Source organism: Eurosta solidaginis, chromosome 4 (assembly GCF_040869045.1).
Source record: "Eurosta solidaginis isolate ZX-2024a chromosome 4, ASM4086904v1, whole genome shotgun sequence".
NCBI lineage: Eukaryota > Metazoa > Arthropoda > Insecta > Diptera > Tephritidae > Eurosta > Eurosta solidaginis.
The window spans coordinates 251,727,665-251,749,234 of record NC_090322.1 but is presented as its reverse complement, the minus strand read 5'-3'; the positions used below and the strand labels follow the sequence as shown (position 1 = coordinate 251,749,234).

Here is a 21,570-nt window from a genome sequence, read left to right as displayed (position 1 = left end):
TTATAAAAAAAACTCGTAGTAGTAGATTGGCCTATCTCAGACTTTATTTCAAAAATTGCCTATCTCAGCATAAATTTAACGAATTTTTATTTTTGTATGATTTTTATGCAGTGGGAACTAGTTATAACTTGACGAATTTAATCTAATATATTGGTGAAAATATTAAATATTTCTCTATATTTTTATAACTGGCAGTGTTATTACTATTCTTATCATAAAATTTGATTATAAATCGTACAAATTAGAAAAAAGGCATTCGCAACTCTAAACATTAGTTTACCAACACTCGCGACATTATGAATCCGTGAAGCTTTAACTTGTTGTAAAGCTCTTTAGACATTTAAAAAAAAAAAAACAAAAAACATAAATATGAGGTCCAAAAGGTTTTTATCATATTTATGAAAATAAAAATAGGGAAAGTTTACTGTCTAGATAATATAGCAATTTTTTATTTAAATAAATAATTTTTTTTGTTTATTCTATTTGACAAGTGTAAGTTGATTTACATAGTTCTTTAAAAAAATGAGAAACACGAAGTGCCACCCTGAAGCATTGCAAAAGTGGTCCCGGGGTGGGCGAAGATTAAAAAAATTGATCAGTATTTTAGTCCACGGGCACACTGTTGCTATGACGATGGCAGTTATGGCGCATTAGGCAAAAAAAATATATATATTCCTTCTATCACCTTTTAGCTACTTTACTATATTACATATCTATGCATAGACAACCGCCAGCATAAAATAATAAATACTTGGCGCGATTTACCACCGATAATATTCAGGTAGAGCTTTCTTCCTGGAAAGCTTTTCATGACAGAAATACGCTCCGAGTGTTTGCCAAACCACGCCCGCTAAGAAAACCTTTCAAGGGAGTATTCAAAACTAGGATTATGCAGATTTCGTAAGCTTGACGCGAACTACAACTTGAGGTCTGTTTACTGTTCTGTTTTTATTTCATGCACAATTTTAATTTACTTTACGGAAATTTTTTTTTTAACACCGTTAAAAGTTTGAGCTTAGGACCTAGTTTACATATAACGAGATTATCTATATTTTCGCATTTAACTCCTAATTGTTAATTGAATAATTAGATTTCCCAAACAAATTGTTCCCTTCGATAATCGGTAACTATGAACAAATATTAGAGATGCTGATTTTTTTCATAGCAAAAATACCACCTCTAGAGTGTAATCTCTAATACTGTTGTAGATTTGTTGTAGATTAGAGCATAAATGTGGATTTAAGACTAAGATCACATGCACTAATCTATGTACATTAAACCGGCAATAGTTAATCTACTCGTTCACATATGTCCCATCCCTAGCAGCTAGATTATTCACCGTCAAATTTTCACGTTTATCTTTTATTACGTGCATCTCTAAAATTTGTTCGCAATAACCGATTATAGAAACTAAAATTTATATGGGAAATCTAGCTTTTTAATTAACGATTAGAAGTTAAGTACCAAGATGAATTAAATCTTCGTAGGCTGGGGTTTTCAGTGCGAGTTTAAACTCCAGTTAAGGTTGACTAGAGTTTAACCTTGCCACGTTCGATAGCATCAAATATTGCTGCTCATCTCAGCTTAAGCGGCCGAAGTGGCAGAGTTAAACTCTAGTCAACTTTAACTGGAGTTTAAACCCGCACTGAAAAACCCGGGCCTTATATGCTCGTGAAAATTAATGCGCAGAGCTGGGTTAAAATTTTAAACTGCATACAGAGTTCTACTTTTGCAGTCATACAAAAAAATTAAAATTTAGTAGGCAGTGGCCTGGTTTTGAGCCGGCGTTGCAAATTGTTGTGAAAAATTATTAATGACTTGCAGGGCTTTTCGCAAATGAAATTTTTCGTTTTTGGACTCTCAGCAGTAAGTTTAAATTTTCGCAAATTGTTTTAAAACCAGAAGTATATACAAGCTTTGGTTTCCCATCGAAAGTTATACGGCTGTGTAGAATGACTTTGAGCAACATCATCTGCTCAGTTAAAATTGGGAAGAACCTCTCAGAGCCGTTCGAAACTGAACGAGGTTTAAGAGAGGGTGATCTCCTATCTTTCGATTTCTTTAATTTGATACTGGAGAAAATATTATAAACTGCAGAACTTAACCGCTCTGGAGCAATATTCCATAAAAGCGTGCAATTACTGGCTTATGCTGATGACATTGATAACATCGGCCTGAACACCCGCGTCGTAAGTTCTGCTTACTCAAATTTCGAAAATGAAGAGGAAATTATAGATTTTATAGGGAGTGAGGACAAAACGAGGTATCTTCTGTTATCGAGCAAAGAATCGGCTCATTTGCGCTTTGATTATGGCAGCCATTATTCCGATTTTCAAAAATACTTCGTTTATTTGGGAACCAATATTAACACAAACAAAAACTACACCTCTGAGATCCAGCAAAGAATCACTCTTGACAATAAATGCTACTTTTGTCTAGGTAAACAATTGAAGTCCTCTCTCGGCAAACGAAAATCATGCTCTGCAAGCCACTTATCGTAAACGTCCTGCTATATGGTGCATAACCATGGAACATGACATCAGATGAAGCGGCTTTTGGAGTGTTCGAAGGACAAGTTTTTCGAAAGGTTTACGGACCTCTACGCATTGAAGAGTACCGAAGAAGATTTAGTGATGAGCTGTACGAGCATTACGCAGACATTAATTAGTCCAGTGAATTAAAACGCACGAAAACGCTGGCTAGGCCATTTAATGCGAATAACATATGATGTTCCGGCTAAGAAAGTATTTTTTATCGGAACGCGCCTATGGAAGCAAAGGAAGCGCCCTCACTCCGATGGAAGGACCAGATGGAAAACGATTTAAATTCCCCTGGTGTGACCAGTTGGCAGAGCGAAGAAGCGACTGGCGCGCCTTGTTGGACGGCCATAACCGTTTAAACCGTTAAAATGCTAATTAAGTGAGTGTACGAGCTTTAATTTTTAGATTTTTCAAACTTTTTGCTTTAAAACAATTTTGAAAATTTAGACTTATTGGTTAGTTAAGTCTATATTTCAAAGCGAATACAATTAAAAGTAAATTGAGAAGTTTCCAATTTAGTTTAAAAAAGTTTGAAAAATTGCCTAAACCGTTAAATGATTTGATATTTAAGCTCAAATTTTTAACAGTGTATTAAAATATATTATAAGCTACCGTTCTTGTAATATAACTTTTGTAGAAAGCTCATAGGTAATTTTGTAGCAAATTTGTTGCAAATTTTGTTGCATGAATACAAAAATCTCAGCTAATCAAAGTAGGATTCAAGTTGATAAGCGCAATTCAAAGCTTCCGGAACCCAAATGTCAACCTCACCTATGCAAGCGAATTCTGTTACAACTGTGCACGTGTAATACATATATTTAGCAAGCGAGGCTCTGGCGACCCCAAGTTCCTCATGGAACTAGAAGGTCCTAGAAGGTTCAATGTGGTTACATTAAATCGTTCGCGAGATGGTCGAACTAGTACCTTAATGGTGCTTGTTACCGGAATGTATCGGATCAATTTATATCGGCAAAGACCAATCAATATCAATAACACTCCAGAAAACCTTCAGGGAGTGCCCTTATCGCTACAACAACAACTACAGCTAACACATTTGGATTTTTAAATAAGTAGATAAACATAAATGCAAAGTATGTGGTGAATAAATGATGTCTTACAATACATGCATACGAGTTTGTAAGCATATTACCAACTTCCTTATTTATTTAATAATTTTACTAACTTACTTTAGTAGCTTAAATTATAATACGTTACAACAACATCAACATTTGCTCTAGCACACAAGCACCCATACACATACTTAAGTATTTATTTACATAGTACAATAGGCATTGATTTTGTTTGTGTGATTATGTGCATTACATTACCTATATGTATGTATGACTTGATGTGTTTAATTAACTTTGCTTTTTGTTTGTTTAGTTAATTTAGTCTAATTTATACTAACTTAGAAGTAGTTAAGTAATTTTTATTTATTTTAGGTATATAACGTTAACTACGTTCCGCCAATGTAGTAATTAAGTGTATGTACATATGTATGTATGTTTGTGTCGATGTTTATCCTTTCATGATGTTGATCTTTTCATATGTTGTGCTATGTTTAATAATGGCGCATTCATTTATTGGTTTAATAATTTTTTGTTTAGTGAAAAAGTATTTTTAAATTTTTTTTTAGGCTTTTCTATGTTTGTTCGATGGATTTTTTGTGTTTATCTTAGATCTAAACGTTTTAGAACTATTTGCTTTAGCTTTGCAATTCTTTGTAACAAAGAAAGGGTTTATACAAGGTGTGATTGTTTTTATTTTCAAATTTTTACATAATCAATACTTTTTTTTTTTTTGTTAAATAGTGATTTAGAGCTTTAATAAGGACATACAGTAGTGATAGTTGTAGTAAGATAGTTTTGTGGTTTTTAATTTCTTGTGTGGAATATTTGATAATTGAATAGAAGTTTTGTAATTTTTGCCAATATAAGTATGTTATTTAGGAGTTGTTGTCATTTATAACCATCATTCATACAGACTCAATATTGACGGTTGAATGGTTTATCACAGGGACCCAAACTGTTATTCTTTTTATAAGAAAAGTCTTTCAGAAAAAAACTATTTTTTGACTTTAAATTGTTTAGGCCGAAGGAAATTATTAAATCTCGACTTTTATTTAATAAACTGAAAATAAATTTTACTCAAATAAATAAAACACATTTTACCACATTCAAAAGGCGAAGACCGATGAACTAGACAAGGTTCTTAAAAAGGGCATTTCCGACTCATTTGACAAATTGTATGAGCATGCAAAGAAGTGTATCGAACTGAAAGGAGAATATATTAAACAGTAAAAAAGAATATACATTGGTTGCTTTTATTTTGAAAAATTTCGGTTATTTTTGGAACAGAGGGTGTAGAAGCCTTCAAGCGGAAATTTCAACTAGAAAAATGAATGAGTGAATGATTAATGATGGATGACAAATAAAGGAATAACATATTTGGGGATTTCCTGATATTTTTCACCTTCTGCTAACGTTCGAATTGCCGAACTGTCGAATAAATAACTCCAATATTCAGTATTGTAATATGGTCTTTATTTAGACTACTTTGGGACTAGTACAATTATACTTCACAAAAGCGTGGTTTAATCAAACTGATTACTAATTCCTCAGCTTGTGCTGCTTTTATACTCTCGATTTTCTCCTTCACTCATCTCTCCTAAGCTCAAGTAATTTCGCGAACAGTTGTAAGTCATGCTTGGTTACCAGCTATATACATGTATATTTGTAGTTTATGTGTATGTGTGAGTAAGTACTTCGGCTGATGACTATATGTGTGTGCGTGAGATATCTCTTCACTTCGAGCTGCTGGTTATATTGTGGAAGGTTCTTCGTTGACTTGTACAAGAGTGTCGTTGCTTGCCGTGTTTTGTTGTTGCGATTATTACTAACAGCTTATCAAATTAAAAAGAATAAAAGCTGATAAAAGAGCTATCACGCAACAAGAGCGATTCGAGATGTTAGGTATTCTTTGCATTGAGTCAGATTTATTGAACAAAATCGATATTGATGATATAATTGATGTATTTGCCGAAAACAAATGTAGAAGACGACATGTTTAAAATGTAGATAGTAATTTTATTGATTTTATTACATTGTGACAATAAAATGTTTATGATATATATAAGTTTGTATTTTTTAATCGAAAAAAGAAGGAAACGGACGTGAAGAAAGGGCTCCCAAATTGTAGGCCCCGTTGAGAGTTAATCCGGCCTTGAGCGTCACCTTTGTCCATGCATAAAGGATTGACGGGCCTTAATGAAATTTTGAAGGGAATGTATCCTATATTCTTGGATCATTTGACTATTTGGCACGCTTTTGTGAACATTTCGAGACTATATCGGAACCAACTCGGAACAATTTCAGCACAACTTCTGAATCATTTCATGACTATTCCGAAACCATTTCGGGTCAGTTGCAGGATCACTTCATAATCATTTTGAGACTACAATAAAAAAGTCGCAAAATTATTCTAAAATCGTTACCAATTGGTCTCTGTAAGTGTCCGGAAATGGTTTCGAAACCGTCTTGAAATTATACTCATGTTGTCCCGAAAAATCGCGAAGTGTACCGAAAAGAATTCTTCAACTGCCCCAATTGTTCCGAAGTTTTTTTTCCTAAAATGAAACCTTAAATAAACCCAAAATAATCCTGAAATTGTTCCGAATTGAATGGTATGTCTGCTTCTTATGAAAAAAAAAAAACGATAAGTCCATATTCTATTGTATAAATCGACGTTGGTTAAGGGAAAAAGTGTCCAGCTTTTACTGCCGTTAGTTTATTAGTATCGCCTCTATTCTCTTTTAAAATAAACACACTTTTTTTTGCCGGTCTTTCATGTATGATAAAACAAAATTTTAGACTTTACCGGGTTTCGTGAGTGCGCAGAAATTAGTTTAAATTTTAAATCAGAGAAGGCAGGTTTCGAGGCGAAGTGCTCTGGATCATGACTCTGATCGCTTTACCTACGAGCTATCACATCTGTACTATAAAAGAATCTATGACTTATAGTACTTTCTTTTTAGATTTCTCAAACTTTCCTGTGTTGTTTCAAAAAACTGTTGAGCTTTAAGAATCATTATTTTGTTATGCTTGAAATTTTAACCGATTAAAATTTGAAAGTAGTAAATTGAGAAGTTTCGAATTTAGTGCAAAAATTTTCCAAAAATTGTTTAAATTGATGATTGGCTTAAATCTTAGGCTTACATTTTAAGCCCTGGACGGGATAAAGATAGTGGGATACTAATGTGTTGAGCTCCTTAGACTAGGTTTACACAAAAAAAAGTTTGGCAATTGTTTTCGTTTTATCGGCCTATTGATAAAGGATTCTAGGTTCGAATTCGAGCTCAAGGCCTACAACAATAATTTTTATGATAACTATTGCTTTTTTTAATTTTTATATAATTGAAAAATTATATTTCCTATTCCAAATCAAAACGAATCCATACCGGTTGGTGGCAAAGCGAACTCAACCAATTCGCCGTGCAGAAGAATGTCAAGTCAAAAGAACATTTGCATTGATTTCGATTAACTGACATATTAAAGTACAAAACACTGTATGGAAAGTAATCAAGAAGCAGCAATCAGCTGTTGGGATAACAACACCTGCTACTGAATCCGCCTTGATTGAAACTACAAGAATTTATGAAAAGCAGAAAGACAGCGCAAATCGAGATGTTTTTGATTTTAAACCCGGCGTTTCTTCATGTTTCTATTATTAGTTTTTAGTTTTTTTTTATATAGATTTTGGGTTTTGTTACTATGTAATTTTAGACTTATTGTACAGTTTAGTTAATGAGGAAAAATTTTATGTATATAGAGAGGATTCTTTATTTTAATAAAACTTTTATTGTTTTGAGTAGAAATTCATATGGCAAATACTCATTTCCATTTTGGAAAAAAAGCTTTATTGTGTGTGCATTGACCAAAATTTTTGAAAACAACACGGGGAAAGATATGTAGTAAACAAGGTGTAGTCAGAAGGTTAGTAACTCGTTCCCTAGATGGGCGGGCTAGTACATTAATGGTGCTTGTTAACGGAACGTACCGGATCTATATCCGGCAAAGACCCATCAACATCGATAACACTCCCTAAAACCTTCGGAGAGTATCGTTATCGCTACAACAACAACATGTAACTTCTACTATAAATTTTCAAGACATAAATGGAACAGGAAGCATCCAAAAGGAACGTAGCATTCAAAAAAATTCGTTTGGTATTTACTTTGAAGAAATGTGGTATCTCGATTGAGTTTTACGGGTTCAGCCCTCCTGAATTAGTACCATATTCTAGAATGAGAATTTTTAAGTATCTAAAAACAGATCCCTGATTTTCTGCGTTGAATTTTTTTTCCGCATTTTGAACGATTTTTTTTATAAAGTAACGACCCTTCAAACAACTTTATTTATTTATAAGCACGTGTACACATATTCACACATAAAAACATACACATACGCCTTACTGACCAGAGATAAAAAATATATTATTGTTGACTTGAAAAAGCAATCCAAACAAGCAACTTCTGAATTTCAGCAAAGCCATTCATACAAATAAGTACACTACGCGCTATGAATGTAAGATACTACACGAGTCATGTGACAAGTTAAGTGAGGTCGATGGGAGGAAAAATAATAAAGTTACTCTTGTTTATTTTATGAGTCCACTGACACGCTGTTTTCGGTTTTTAATAGCCAAACGCAAGTTTTTATATTTGTTTACATACTTGTGTGTTCAGTACAATTACGAGGGTGAGGACGTTAGATGCCACTAAACTATCTCAGTACCTTCTGTAGAAGAAAGTAAGGAAGACAGAAGATAAGACCGTAAGGTTTGAAGAACTCGAATGAATATTTTCAACGGTAGTCCTTCTAGTAGCAGAAGTTGCTAGGACGGGAGCGTTACGGATTCATACCTGGGAATGAATTGCTCTAATCGGTACGTATAACTTTCCTAATATTATCTCCCGCCTGCCTTCCAAATTAAAGATTGCAAGGATTTTGTTAAAATAGCTGGAGCATTAAGAAAAAAAAAAAAAAAACTAAAATTCTTCATCTACCCTCGTATTCCAGTTTTCATTTGCTATTATATTTCGCATTGTAAAGTTTTTCTCTTTGCTCAACAGTCTTTTGTTGGTACTCGAGTGCTTGTGAGGCTTTTTGCGACCATAAATGAAGTATACGAAAAGAATAACATTACTGAAATATTATACTTCATAGAAATATTCTAGCCAGATGCCAATACATTAATATAATATAAGTAATATGAAGACGAGTACTTTAGCAAGCATTAGGACAATACCCTTGACGCATTGCAGGAGGTCGTTGCCTTTTTATATACAAAAGTCCATATGTGTATGGAGCGTAATAGGGTGTGGCTAAGGCGATGGGCAAGCAGTGTCAGAAACACAGCCATGAGTCCTCTCCCTCTCGACTTTGGGAAAAATGCGTCATTTAGGTTAATTCGCAATTATCATGTGCAATAATCATTGGTTGGGATTAAAATATATTTCATGCTCAGTTTGTACCTCGAAAATAACTGCTATCAGGAACATCGATCAGCCTTGGTAAAGAAGAATGCGATCTATCGCCTTTCCGAATCTTTTTTCCGAAAAATGACACACGAAACGAAAGATGATTGAGGAGCTAAGTGATAGAAGAAATGGCTGAAAATTATAACAGAAATTTGATAGCTAACGCAAGGTTTCCAGACCAGAGCCAATCACTGCAGGAAAAATTAAGCCGACCTGAGAACCTACGTAATAATTCTCCTTATTGCTAAATAGCCCAATTAATGGTGTAGCAGGCCCCTAAGTCTACGGAAATAAAAATTTGTTTTGAAATTTTTTCGGTTTCTTTTAATTCAAGCTTTTAACATTTCTCTGAAACTTGTTTTTGTAATTCCTCTCCTTCTACTCTCTCTTAAAGGCATCTGTGTCGTTTTTGGTTGTGCTATATTACCAACAATTCCTCCAGAAGTCCATAACGGTAATAAATAGAAGTATGTGTAAGAAATAAAATGCATACTTCTACTCGCACAAGTATGTACAATTTACGAGGGCTCGTACTACAAGCAACAATAGATGCCCTCCAAAAAATGTGCAATCAAGCTATTTAAAAACAGACTTGATGTCAACAAAAAGAACAAAGTGGGTGGTGTCACGACCTTCTCTGAAAAATGGCCCTCTCCGCAAATACATTATTATTTTTTTTGCAAAAATTTTCTGAACCAATTCATGATTGGGATGAGAGAAAGAGTGAACAGGAGTGAAAAAAGCAAAAGGTGGACGGAAAGGGAGGTGGAAAGGAGTAAGGAAAAGAGATGGTGAAGTGGACAATGCCATGCCCCTTTCGGGAAACAAATATAGATCGCTAAATCTCTGCAACTATTTCAAGGAGATATCGCGGATAAGGTAAATTAGTCCTTTATTTGAGGAGGGCGAGTTTAAGGGTAAAAGCGAAAGCTAAATAAAAAAATGGTGGAAAAGTAGTGGTTGGAGGTGGAAGGCTACATAGTACTTGAAAATTCGCATTATATTCGACAATGTTTTAAGCATATTTCCAACACTTTGTAAAGTGATCCATATACGTAAGAGGGATAGGAGTTTTGAAGGGAAATGAGAAAACAAGAAATGAAGATTGAAGAGAATATATAGGAGTGATGATATAGGGAGATCCTGGAAGAAGAAGTTGAATTTGAGTTCGGAGAAATAGAGAAAAGGGGAACAAAAAGGACAGGGTCCTGCAAAGGAAGACCAATAAGACCTTATAATAAGGCAATTCTTCAAATGTAGTAATACTATGAACTTCTTGTAAGGTTTATCATAAGATACTAGATATATTTTAATTCATCATCATCAATAATTGGCGCTGAACGCCTAGGCGATTTTGACCGTTTCATAACAAATCACGCCAGCTAGCCCTCCTTCGTTATAATTGACGCCAAGGGCTATTAAGTCCGGTCTCCACTTTCTCTGCTTCCATTCGTTGTACTTATTCCGCATCTGCGTAGAGCTGATACATGTCATATTCAGGTGAACTCTTTTCACGAGACCTCCAAATGCCATCTCATTTTCTCTCGACATCGTTCATATTTGCAAGCCATTCATACGAAGGAATATGATCATCGAGAGAGGGCTTTCCTTTTAAATCACCTGCTCAATCCAAAGCAGCACTTGTTGGTAAAAGTTATTCTCCGCTTCGATTTTGGGTTGTCATTGTTTAATGATGGTTTCTGGCTAGACCAACTTCTTCTTGATTTTAAAGTTTATCACTTATGAAAGCGTACTAGTTTTTTGCTAGGTATATCTAGTGCTCATTCAGAGCTTATTTGTGCGCAAACATTTATGCAAAATTTTTTATGTAAACAAATTCAGTCGAGTCCACTCATCTTGCAATTTATAGCCATGCTGGACGTTTGCGTAGCGTAAAAAAGGGTAATCCTCTCGCTTTAGTTATAGCTCAGTTGTTAGCCAATATACATATGTGTTTGTTTAAATATTCATGTGAAAATGCATTATTGACTTAGCAGTGTTTGCTTTTTTCTGAATATTGAAACAACTAAAACTCTTATGACTGCGCATATGTAAGAGAGCTTGTAATGGAACCTCAAGCCAGCGGCTGCCCACTCAGATGATCTGATAATCTTGGCCACCTTGCGTGATGTTTTTCAGGCTTTCTAAACAAGGTGACTATCAAAATTAGTCATGGCTGACTTTCAATTGAATCTAAGCGGAACTAGTTCTTTTTACAAGGAAGCAACCTTTCTTCTGCTCATGTATAGAATTACCACGGGTTAGCTTGGAAATACTGCGTAGGTACTATCTCCATGGTTTTCCTTTTGAAAACTCTTCGTTGCATAGTACAAATTCATTGGGAAAATATTTGTTTAAGATCAATAATATAATGTAAACGACTTCTATTACGACCGGTCATGCATTCAACAACAAATAACTTTACAAAAATTTCTCATTTAATAGGCTAGTTAAGACAATAACAAGCAAATAATGATATGAATAACAAAACAAGAATAATAAACAATATTACGTATTTATATAAAATGTTTACATACTTGAAATATTACATTTGTATTGATTTATAGCCGGCTGACTGAACACGAAATGTGATTGAAATTTATATAATTTTGTATTATATCAAATAAACTGAGTATATCAACTGGTGCAGCAATAGAACGGGGCATACGTTTGGGAGTATTTGTAATATTACTACATAGTATGAGTTTCTAGATTTGATAATCTCCTAGGGTGTACCAAATAATGACAGCAGCCCATATTGTTTTTGGGATGATAACAGAAAAGCCAGCGAACCAAATCATTTGGGGTAACAAACACGTATTCGAAAATAAATCTATATGTATGTTATAATCAAAGGCTTGCCTCATAAGTAGAGTCCGTTTCATAATTACAAGGCCAGTCATACAATTTTTTACATTCGATATAGTCATGAGAGAGAAATTATCGTTAGATAACGTAAAACAATGACCATCAAAAGGATGTTCAGCTAGCTTTTCATGAAACCTTCGTTCGTGCATGCATAATGGTAAATGATATTGTTTTTGTTTTATGGGTCTATTGATAAATGATTCAAGGTTCGATTCGAGCTCAAGGCCAGAACAATAATTTTTTTCTAATGATAATTTTTTTTTAATATTTCTATAATTGAAATAATTTTATTTTGTTTTTGGAATAGTAAATAGAAAATTTTTCAGACAACCTGCAATAGCTGCGCAGATAGATCCATTTCGAAGGGTGTTAAGACTTCATCATCAGTACGCTTTAGGCAAGCTGTATAACTAAATGGTTAGCGCAGCATGTAAAACTGCCTGGCTCTCTGACATAATTAGGATACTCCTCGAGGGTAAACCGCTTCCTAGACATTTTCTTTTAAGTTTATGGATTACTGCCTGCGAAACGGCGGGATAGCATACCATTGGTATCGATTTCTTAAATATCGCTCCAAATACAATTTTGATCCGTCAGTGAAACAGACCTCTGAGTCAGAGTAAATATATGTACTCCCTATTTCCCAAACAGTTCTGTCCACAATAGGCACCTCAAAGTTCCGTTAGATTTTGAGCTTAGGGGTCATTGCATCGCCTAGTTGCAATATGAAATTTTCTACCAGTTTTCTTATTACCTTGATTTGTCCTGTCATGCTTCCGATCTCTAGCTCAGAAAAATTAAGAAGTCTTAGTGCAGCAGCTGTTGCATCTTTCTCTGTTAGAGTAGGTAGGGGCGATATTCCCACTAAGGCACTAAGTATATAAGGGGACGTTCTCATAGCAACTGTTATGTAATTACAATCTATTCGATGCAGTTTGCTTTGTTTTGTGATTGCTGTTCCTTGTGTGGTCTTCGGCCACCAAACTAAGGAGTCATAGGTGGCTATGTGCTTCATAACTTCAGTAAATCTTCAGTATAATGTTTTGCCGTATAGTTGAATGCAGAGTATGCGAAAAAAGCGTTTTGCTTTTTTAAGGTGGTATCTTGATAGGCATTCCAAGTGAGGTTTCTGGTTCTTTTTTAGTTAATTTTTCCATCATAATTTTAATGCCGTAAATTAAACAAAAGGGATAAATGATTATTTTTCTGATTCTTACATTTCCCACTTATTTTGGAATAATTTCGGATTCTTAAATTATGAGCGCCATGAGCTACCCCTCAAACATAGCTAGAGCTTTGTTTTTGTAAATCTATGTACTCTATAAACATCCTCGAAGCAGTCACAATTCTGGAAGTCCAATATGGGTCGGAAATATGTGAAAAATATCAGCCTGTTGACTCCCATGAGTCTTTATGGCGGTTTTATTACAATAATATACTCCACTAATGTCTACCGCTTCGGATATGTGTAAAAAATTATTCCTAAAAGCCCTGAAACAGTGGCATTATAGAACTCAAAACTGGCATTATATGAAGCAAAGAAGGCTCATAAAATAAAAAAAGACCTGTTTAAGACTCATATTAGAGACAAAATATGAGCTGCTTATGAGCCAGCTAAAAGTCATATCGTATTCACTTCAGGCTCCTAAATGAGTTCATAATGAGTGCAAACGATCTAAAATTTGGACTCATTTCGGACTAATTGTTGACCCCGAATCTTTGCTGGGTTGTTTATTTTAAATCAAAACGATTTTTTCAAACGACGCATGGTTCAACTATATGGTTGGGTCATCTCTACAGCAATAACATACCTTTGTTCCGATTGTCAAAATCTGCATGTTGGTGTTAGGCGAATGGAATGGAGAGAACACATACAACTTCGCAATTCTTGTGTCTTGTGTTAAAAAAATGCACTAAATCAGATGCATTTACTAAAAAATTAAAGTGGTTTGAAATTATTTTTTTTTTATAAAAAATTGGCCACCATGTCAGTATTGTCAATGTGTGTGCGTTTTCCATCACCTTTTGACAATCTCTATACCAGTGAAATGAAAAATATATTATCAGCTGATGAAATGAGCCAACCATATAATTGAGCCATGAAGCGAGGTATATATTTAATTGCTGAATTATAATTTCAAGCATTCTCGATTCAAATGACTTCTAAATATCCAAAAAAAGATACAAAAAGGGAATATTCCGGGTGTTTTCCTGGTATTTACCCATAAAAATGGTTAATACCCGGTAAAATCCCTTCTCTAAAGATTGCTGGAAATAAAGCAACAAAAAAAAATTTAATTTATTTAACAACGTGGCATTAGGATGGACAACGCGATCGCTGTTTCGATTAAATCTTGTATATTTCTTCAAAGTTTGTCCGCCATGATGTCACGTTGTTTAAATTTTTTCCAAATTATTAAGTAAATTAAAATTAAATATTGCCTCAAATAAAAGTTTCAATTCATTTAAAAGCGATGAGGACAGTCCCCGCTTAATTCATACAAAAAATATTTATTTATTCGCACCTCGAAAACCAGTCTGAACTTCTTTTAAATTTTGTCGGCCCCTTCTTATGTTTTGTCCTTAGTTTACCATATCGGTTAAATAATTAAACAAGGTTTTACCTATGACGTTATAAATATGAAACGGTCTGAACATATGAATGTTAATAGTGGCATATGTAAATGTAATAGTCTAAGAGCCCGTGACTGCCAGACCTTCGTCATTTTATAAAAATAAAAATGTAAGGCGTGATAACCTCCAACCCCAATTTTCGTCGTGCTCCTCTTGATTTTCCCTACAAATTGGCCGGACGGGACCTACATGTTTTATGCCGACTCCGAACGGCATCTGCAAGGCAGATGAGTTTTCACTGAAAGGTGTTTATGGCAGAACTACACCCGGAGCGCTTGCCAAACAGTGCCGAGGGGCGACTCTGCTTAGAAACCTTTTCTTCTAATTGAAAAAACTTGATTCTAAAATTTTGATGTTGCTTTGCCCGGGGTGTGAACCCAGGGCATACGATGTGGTAGGCGGAGCACGCTACCATCACACCACTTTTTGTAATGCAAAACTGTACTTTTCATAAAATGAAAGCTGAAAGTTTTTTAAGGCAAACACAATTTCAAAAGTTTTTTTGAAGATTTTGTATTAGAATTCCAGTATAAAATTGCTTCGATGTTCTTTGAAATTTAGAAGTATTAAAAGTGTCTGGCTAACCAAAGCCACTATGGAAAGTATCTGGCAATGAGGCTAGTTGCTTCTTATATCATGACGAAGACCATATATGAATATCAGTCTTAATAAAATGACGAAAGAAAGGTCTATTTTTCTACAAAATTTTTCCACGATATCTGTTAAAGCCACTATGACTTAAGTTTTATAATAGACCAACGATCCTGCTTCAGTTGGAAGTATGCACTGACAAAATTTCAACTTTTATAAAATGACGAAACTCTGGTAGTCACGGGCTCTTGCTATATACTGTACATTTTGGGCAGTGATTGTGAACTATAGCATTTTCAGGTCAAATGGAACTTTTTCCAAGTCAAATGAAACTTTTTTCATTTCAAATGAAACCCTTAGTAGTATGGTTATATTATATATATATATATATATATATATATATATATATATAGGGGATACTCCATCCCATTTCGACCAATTTTGAACCCGACCCCTTTAGAATTGGCTGAAAGTTTTTCTTTCTAGCTTACGAAAGACGTTTTTCAGAAGTTTTTCAAATTTTTTCATCCAACTCAAAACAAGTTATGAATTTTAAAAAAACGCCGTTTTTGTTTTCAAAATGCTATAACTTTTTCAAAAATTGACCGTTTGGGATCTGTTTTTTTTTTTAAATTTGTTTTTAAATGTACTTTTCGGAAAAAATTCAAAAAAATTTTTAAAGTTTTTTTTTTTTTGTAATTTTTCAGTTTTTCGAGATTCTTCGAATTTCGCCCTTTTTTTCCCATAAAAAACTTCAATCAATTCTGCAATCATCCCCACTAGTCCCGAAGTGGGCCGAAAATCTTTTTTTTTTATTTATTCCAAAAAGTACATTTAAAACTATATTTAAAAAAAAAATGATCCCAAACGGTAAATTTTTGAAAAAGTTATAGCATTTTGAAAAAAACACCGTTTTCCAACTCAAAATAAGTTTTAAATATAGTTGGTAAAAGGAATAGAAGTAGCAAATTTGCCAGTCAAACAAACCACAGCTGTATAGCTAAATGGTTAGCGCAGCATGCCTAAAGCGTACTGATGAAGGCTTAGCACCCTTCGAAATGGATCTATCTGCGCAGCTATTGCAGGTTGTCTGAAAAATCGTCTACTTACTATTCCAAAAAACAAAATACAGTTTTTCAAATTTAGAAAATTTAAAAATAACAATAATTATCATTAGAAAAAAAAATTATTGTTCTGGCCTTGAGCTCGAATGGAACCTTGAATGAAAAAAAAAAACTTTACAAATTTTTTTGAATTTTTTCCGAAAAGTACATTTAAAAACAAATTAAAAAAAAAAAAGATCCCAAACGGTAAATTTTTGAAAAAGTTATAGCATTTTAAAAACAAAAACGGTTTTTTTTTTAAAATTCATAACTTTTTTTGAGTTGGATGAAAAAATTTGAAAAACTTCTGAAAAACGTCTTTCGTAAGCTAGAAAAAGAAGAAAAACTTTCAACCAATTCTAAAGTGGTCGGGTTCAAAATTGGTCCAAATGGGATGGAATACCCCATATATATATATTTATATCGTACTTTATAGCGATGTTTATCAAATTTTTCTTTAAGACGACAACTATTTCTAATTAACCACATTCAAGGCAAAATGTTGGCCCAAATCTTCTTTGTGAATTTAAGCTGCAGTTAAGTTCAGCTTAGTTTAACCTTGCCTTTTGATCGTTTCAAGTTTTAGTAGATAAAGTAGCAGGGTTAAACGCTAGGCAACTTATATACTACAGTTTAACCACCCACTGAAAATAAGCACCTATATTTTTGTATCTACTCCTCTTATATATAAAGCACATTCTTCTTCTACTTATACTTCGTTAATAACGTAGGAATAAAGCAACGTAGAGAACAAATAGAAGGAACCAAAGGGCATGATGTGAGCGTATTTCCTATTCACTGTCTGACACCAACTAATACATCGGTTGAATCCTCTGTATTATGCTTTGCTCTTTGACCAACGACTTACCAAACAACATAGAACTATTGCAAGGTATTGAGAGAAACATTACTTTTACCAACTATATAGTAGAGCTTGTGGACTGTGGATAGATCTTTTTTAACTATTTATTTATTTATTTAAGTCTACAGTACCAAATACCTTACAGACTAGAACAATATATTTAGATAAATCCCAAACAGAGAAGTAAATATTATATAAAATATTACAAAACACAAGTTTTTTACTAACAAATTGCATTAAGTGTTTTTACAAAGTGTGATTTTGAGGAAGCAAAGTCAACATGGTTTGTGATTGAAAATAAAGCATTTATTTCACGCAATGCCCGAGCAATAGGCGCCATACTCGCATATTTTGTTTTAAAATTTTCTAAATAAAAGGGGAACATTGTACGCAGATTTCTTCGCGGAACATTAAAACTAATACGCTCAAGTAAAACTGGACAATCAGTTACGCCATTAATAGCGTTAAACATGAACCCAAGTGAAAGAACTTTCCGTCGCTTTTCCAAAGAATCCAAATTTATTAGCATACGTCGAGCATCATACGAGGGAGCTGGATCTTCAAACCGAAGGGAACGTAATGCGTGTTTCAGAAAAACTTTTTGCACACGTTCGATCCTATTGATCGAAAACTGATCATATGGTCGCCAAATAAAGACTGCATACTCCAAGTGTGACCGGACAAGCGACGAAAAGAGTTGTTTATTGGTGTAAGGGTCGGCAAATTCAGACGAGTTGCGATGAATGAAACCCAAAAGAGAATATGATTTCGAAATTATACCATTTAAATGACTGTTGAAATTAAACTTTGCATCGAACACTACTCCTAAATCCTTAAATTCTGTAACGGATTGTAGTACACCAGTACCAATAGCATACGATGTACTCAGATTGTACTGACGCTTGGAAAAAGATAAATGGAAACATTTCTTAATATTTAAAGAGAGGCGCGATTTCACACACCATCTATAAAGACTGTCGAAATCCTTCTGTAGGTTCATCGCGTCAACTAAGTTTCTAACATTACAAAAAATTATTAAATCGTCTGCATAAAGCAAAAACTCTGCATGTAAGAAACAATCACTTATGTCGTTAATAAATAGTATAAATAGGAGCGGTCCTAAAATACTACCTTGGGGGACCCCCGAAGAGGCAACAAAATGGTTAGAAGACACACCATCAATCGTAACTACGCAGCATCTATTCATGAAATATGAATTGATCCACAATAAGAAAGATGCGTGAAATCCTATGCAGGCTAATTTACTAAGTAAAATTTTGTGCGAGACTTTATCGAAAGCCTTAGAAAAATCTGTATAAATACAGTCAACTTGGAGTCCAGAAGAAAATGAAGAAGTGAAGAATTCAGTGAATACAGCTAAATTAGAAACTGTTGAACGACCTGAACCAAACCCATGTTGATTTGGATTTATCAAAGTCTTAACAGCAAAATAGATTTTTTCTTTGACTTGTATTCAAAAAGTTTTGAGATACATGAGAGCTTCGCTATCGGCCTATAGTTGCGAACATCAGTTTTACTTCCATTTTTGAAAAACGGCGTTATGGCGTTTCCAATCATTTAGGAATGTACCTGCGGATAGGGATTTATTAAAAATGATGACGAGTGGACTAACTAATGCTGAACAACTTTTAAATAAAATAGCTGAGAAACCATCGATACCCGTCTTAGAAGAAGGCTTAAGGTATGCTAAACCATCAATAACATCCTTTGAAGAGATCTACAAGTTCCCAAAATTCAAGAATGACGGGATATCAGCAGAAAAATCAGGGGGCACCCCGTCATCAGTCACATAGTTTGACTTAAAAAAGTCTGCAAATAGGTTTGCAGCCTCAAATATGCTGAAAAACATAACCGTAAAAAGTGATCTTTTCTACTCTGTGGCGCAGTCACATTGCCTTCACTCGTTTTGGCTTTTGAAAACAAAAACAAATAATCCATTATTTTTCATTGTATATTGTATTTAAATGTAATACTTATAATATATATATTAGACATTAGATTAGTCGATTTATTAACCAATGTCGCGCCTTCGATTTTTCGATAGGATTTGGGCTCAGGAAAAAAATTCCACTACGCATACCGAAAAAAATAATTTTCGAGCCTGCGAAATTTCTTTTTTTTTTTACTTTGTTTCGACTTAAATTTTTAAGGTCTTTTCATGACCTACTAAACAAATTTTCATATGTACACCCTGTCCGACCCAAAAACGTCTGCTAAAAACGTAGGTATACATGAAAATTATACAATCAGATGATGGTTAAACTGTAGTATATAAGTTTCCTAGCGTTTAACCCTGCTACTTTATCTATTAAAAAATTTAAACGATCAAAAGGCAAGGTTAAACTAAGCTGACCTTAACTGCAGCTTAAATTCACAAAGAAAATTTAGGCAAACATTTTGCCTTGAATGTGGTTAATTAGGAATAGTTGTCTTAAAGAAAAATTTGATAAACAGCGTTTTAAAGTACGATATAAATATATTGACAATTACCTTAGTAGTATGGTTCATTTGAAATGAAAAAAGTTTCATTTGAGTTGAAAAAAGTTTCATTTGAAATGAAAAAAGTTTCATTTGAAATGAAAAAAGTTTTATTTGAAACGAAAAAAGTTTCATTTGAATTGAAAAAAGTTTCATTTGACTTGAAAAAAGTTTCATTGGCCTGAAAATGCTATATTTTACTTTCATTCATACACAATTTTCTATTATTCATTGCTTAGTTACTTTTATTAATTACATTATATAATTTCATTTTTATTTACTAATAATAACTAGTAGTCGATTTGTTGCTGCTTTATTTTGTAATAATAAATTATTCCAGTTATGTCTAGCAAATTATTTATGTTACATTTCTTTCCTTTACCGTAAATAATATTAAGTATTTGTTTGTATGTTCCTATCATAAAAACTGAGTTTATCATTTGAGCATTAACTAATTTGGTATCTATGTATGTTTGTATGTACAATGGGTCCTTATTTACTTACGTTTCTATGTTAATTTGCTCGCAGCAATTGCCTTGTTTCGTTATTATTATTATTAGTTAATATTTTGTTAGTATTAAACGTTCTAATTATCATAATTTTATTAATTAAATTACAAATATTATTACGTAGTTTATAGTTAGTAGTAATTAGTTTAATAATTATTATTTAATAGTAGTATTATATAGTACTTATATATATAAGTAGTAATAACTTACTTTTTAAATATTTGTTGTTGTACAAAGTTGCACTCTTTCGCATATTTATTTTACATCATTATTACAAATTGTTGTTGTCATTCCATAATTGTTGCTATCGTTATATTAGTACCGTCTGTTGTATTCGTCTTCTCTTCTTGGTTCTTTTTTTGTGTGTTTTTTTTTTACAGTTTTATTTAATTAACTTTGCTATTTTTGTTTGTTATTTACTTACTCTATTTTTTGTAGTATTTCCATTTTATAATTTCATTTTTTTTATTTTTCACTTGTTATTCTCACTGTTAAGTTTTTCATTACTTTGTTATTATTCATCGTTACTGTTATTTGAGAGCTTTTGTCTTTGTTTTTGTTTATTTTTTGCAATTTGTTTTTATAACACAGGTTTGGCAATGCTCGGTTTCGCTGTTGTCGATGCAATTTCCGACAATTTAATATCGATTGGTATGCGCGTGTCGTATAACGTCGGCGCTTGTAATATTATCCCAGCCGTACCAACAACAACGGCTATTGTGAATAACCATAAGAATAGACGATCCAACACCATGGCCACGTACTTCCAATCCTCTTTAACCTAAATGATACAAAAACAGAATAATATAAATGTTTGTGCATATGGACGCATGAAGATTTAATTAAACAAGTAAAGGTGTCTAAGTTCGGGTGTAACCGAACATTATATACTCAGCGTGAGCTTCAATTGTACATTTCATTTCAGATCAATTACTTTTCTACATAACACGTGGCACCGCCTGTTTAACAAAAAAATGTCTCCCCATTTCCTCTTACAGTAAAACTTGATAAGTGAAATATCATTGATTCAGAACTATTTCTTGCTAAGTTATAGCTTATTACGACCCTTTTAAAAATCTTTTATATAAAAGTGGGCGTGGTCTTTAACGGATCTCGTCCATTTTTTCTAGAAATATTTCCTGCTATAGGAAAAATTTGTGTACCCAATTTTATTACGATTCGTTAATTTTTCTTCGAGTTATGGCTCCCGCAACATAAAAAAATAGTCATAAAAGGGACGGTGCCACGCCAATTTTTTTAAATTTGAAGTTTTTCCTATTTATTGTTATAAATCCACTTTTGAAATAAAATACCATTGATATAGAACTCTTTTTTGCAAAAATATAGCTTGTTTTATTCGTCCACGACCCTCTTAAAAATCTTTTATATAAAAGTGGGCGTGGTCTTTAACAGATTTCGTTAATTT

The 21,570-nt window shown here is 33.4% G+C and overlaps 1 protein-coding gene across 3 annotated transcripts in view; it reads right to left on the bottom strand.

Moving 5' to 3' along the window:
• The window catches only part of nAChRalpha3 (nicotinic Acetylcholine Receptor alpha3), a 515,737-nt gene that overhangs the window by 5,919 nt on the left and 488,248 nt on the right, over positions 1 to 21,570 (bottom strand). For 2 of the 3 annotated variants that reach the window (XM_067785642.1, XM_067785641.1), the window contains exon 12: positions 18,486 to 20,925. In XM_067785642.1, coding sequence (XP_067641743.1) covers positions 20,725 to 20,925 — 201 coding nt within the window. In that variant the 3' untranslated portion in view covers positions 18,486 to 20,724. Of the gene's footprint in view, positions 1 to 18,485; positions 20,926 to 21,570 lie in introns of those variants that run through there. The other variant, XR_010953203.1, reaches the window with a different exon arrangement.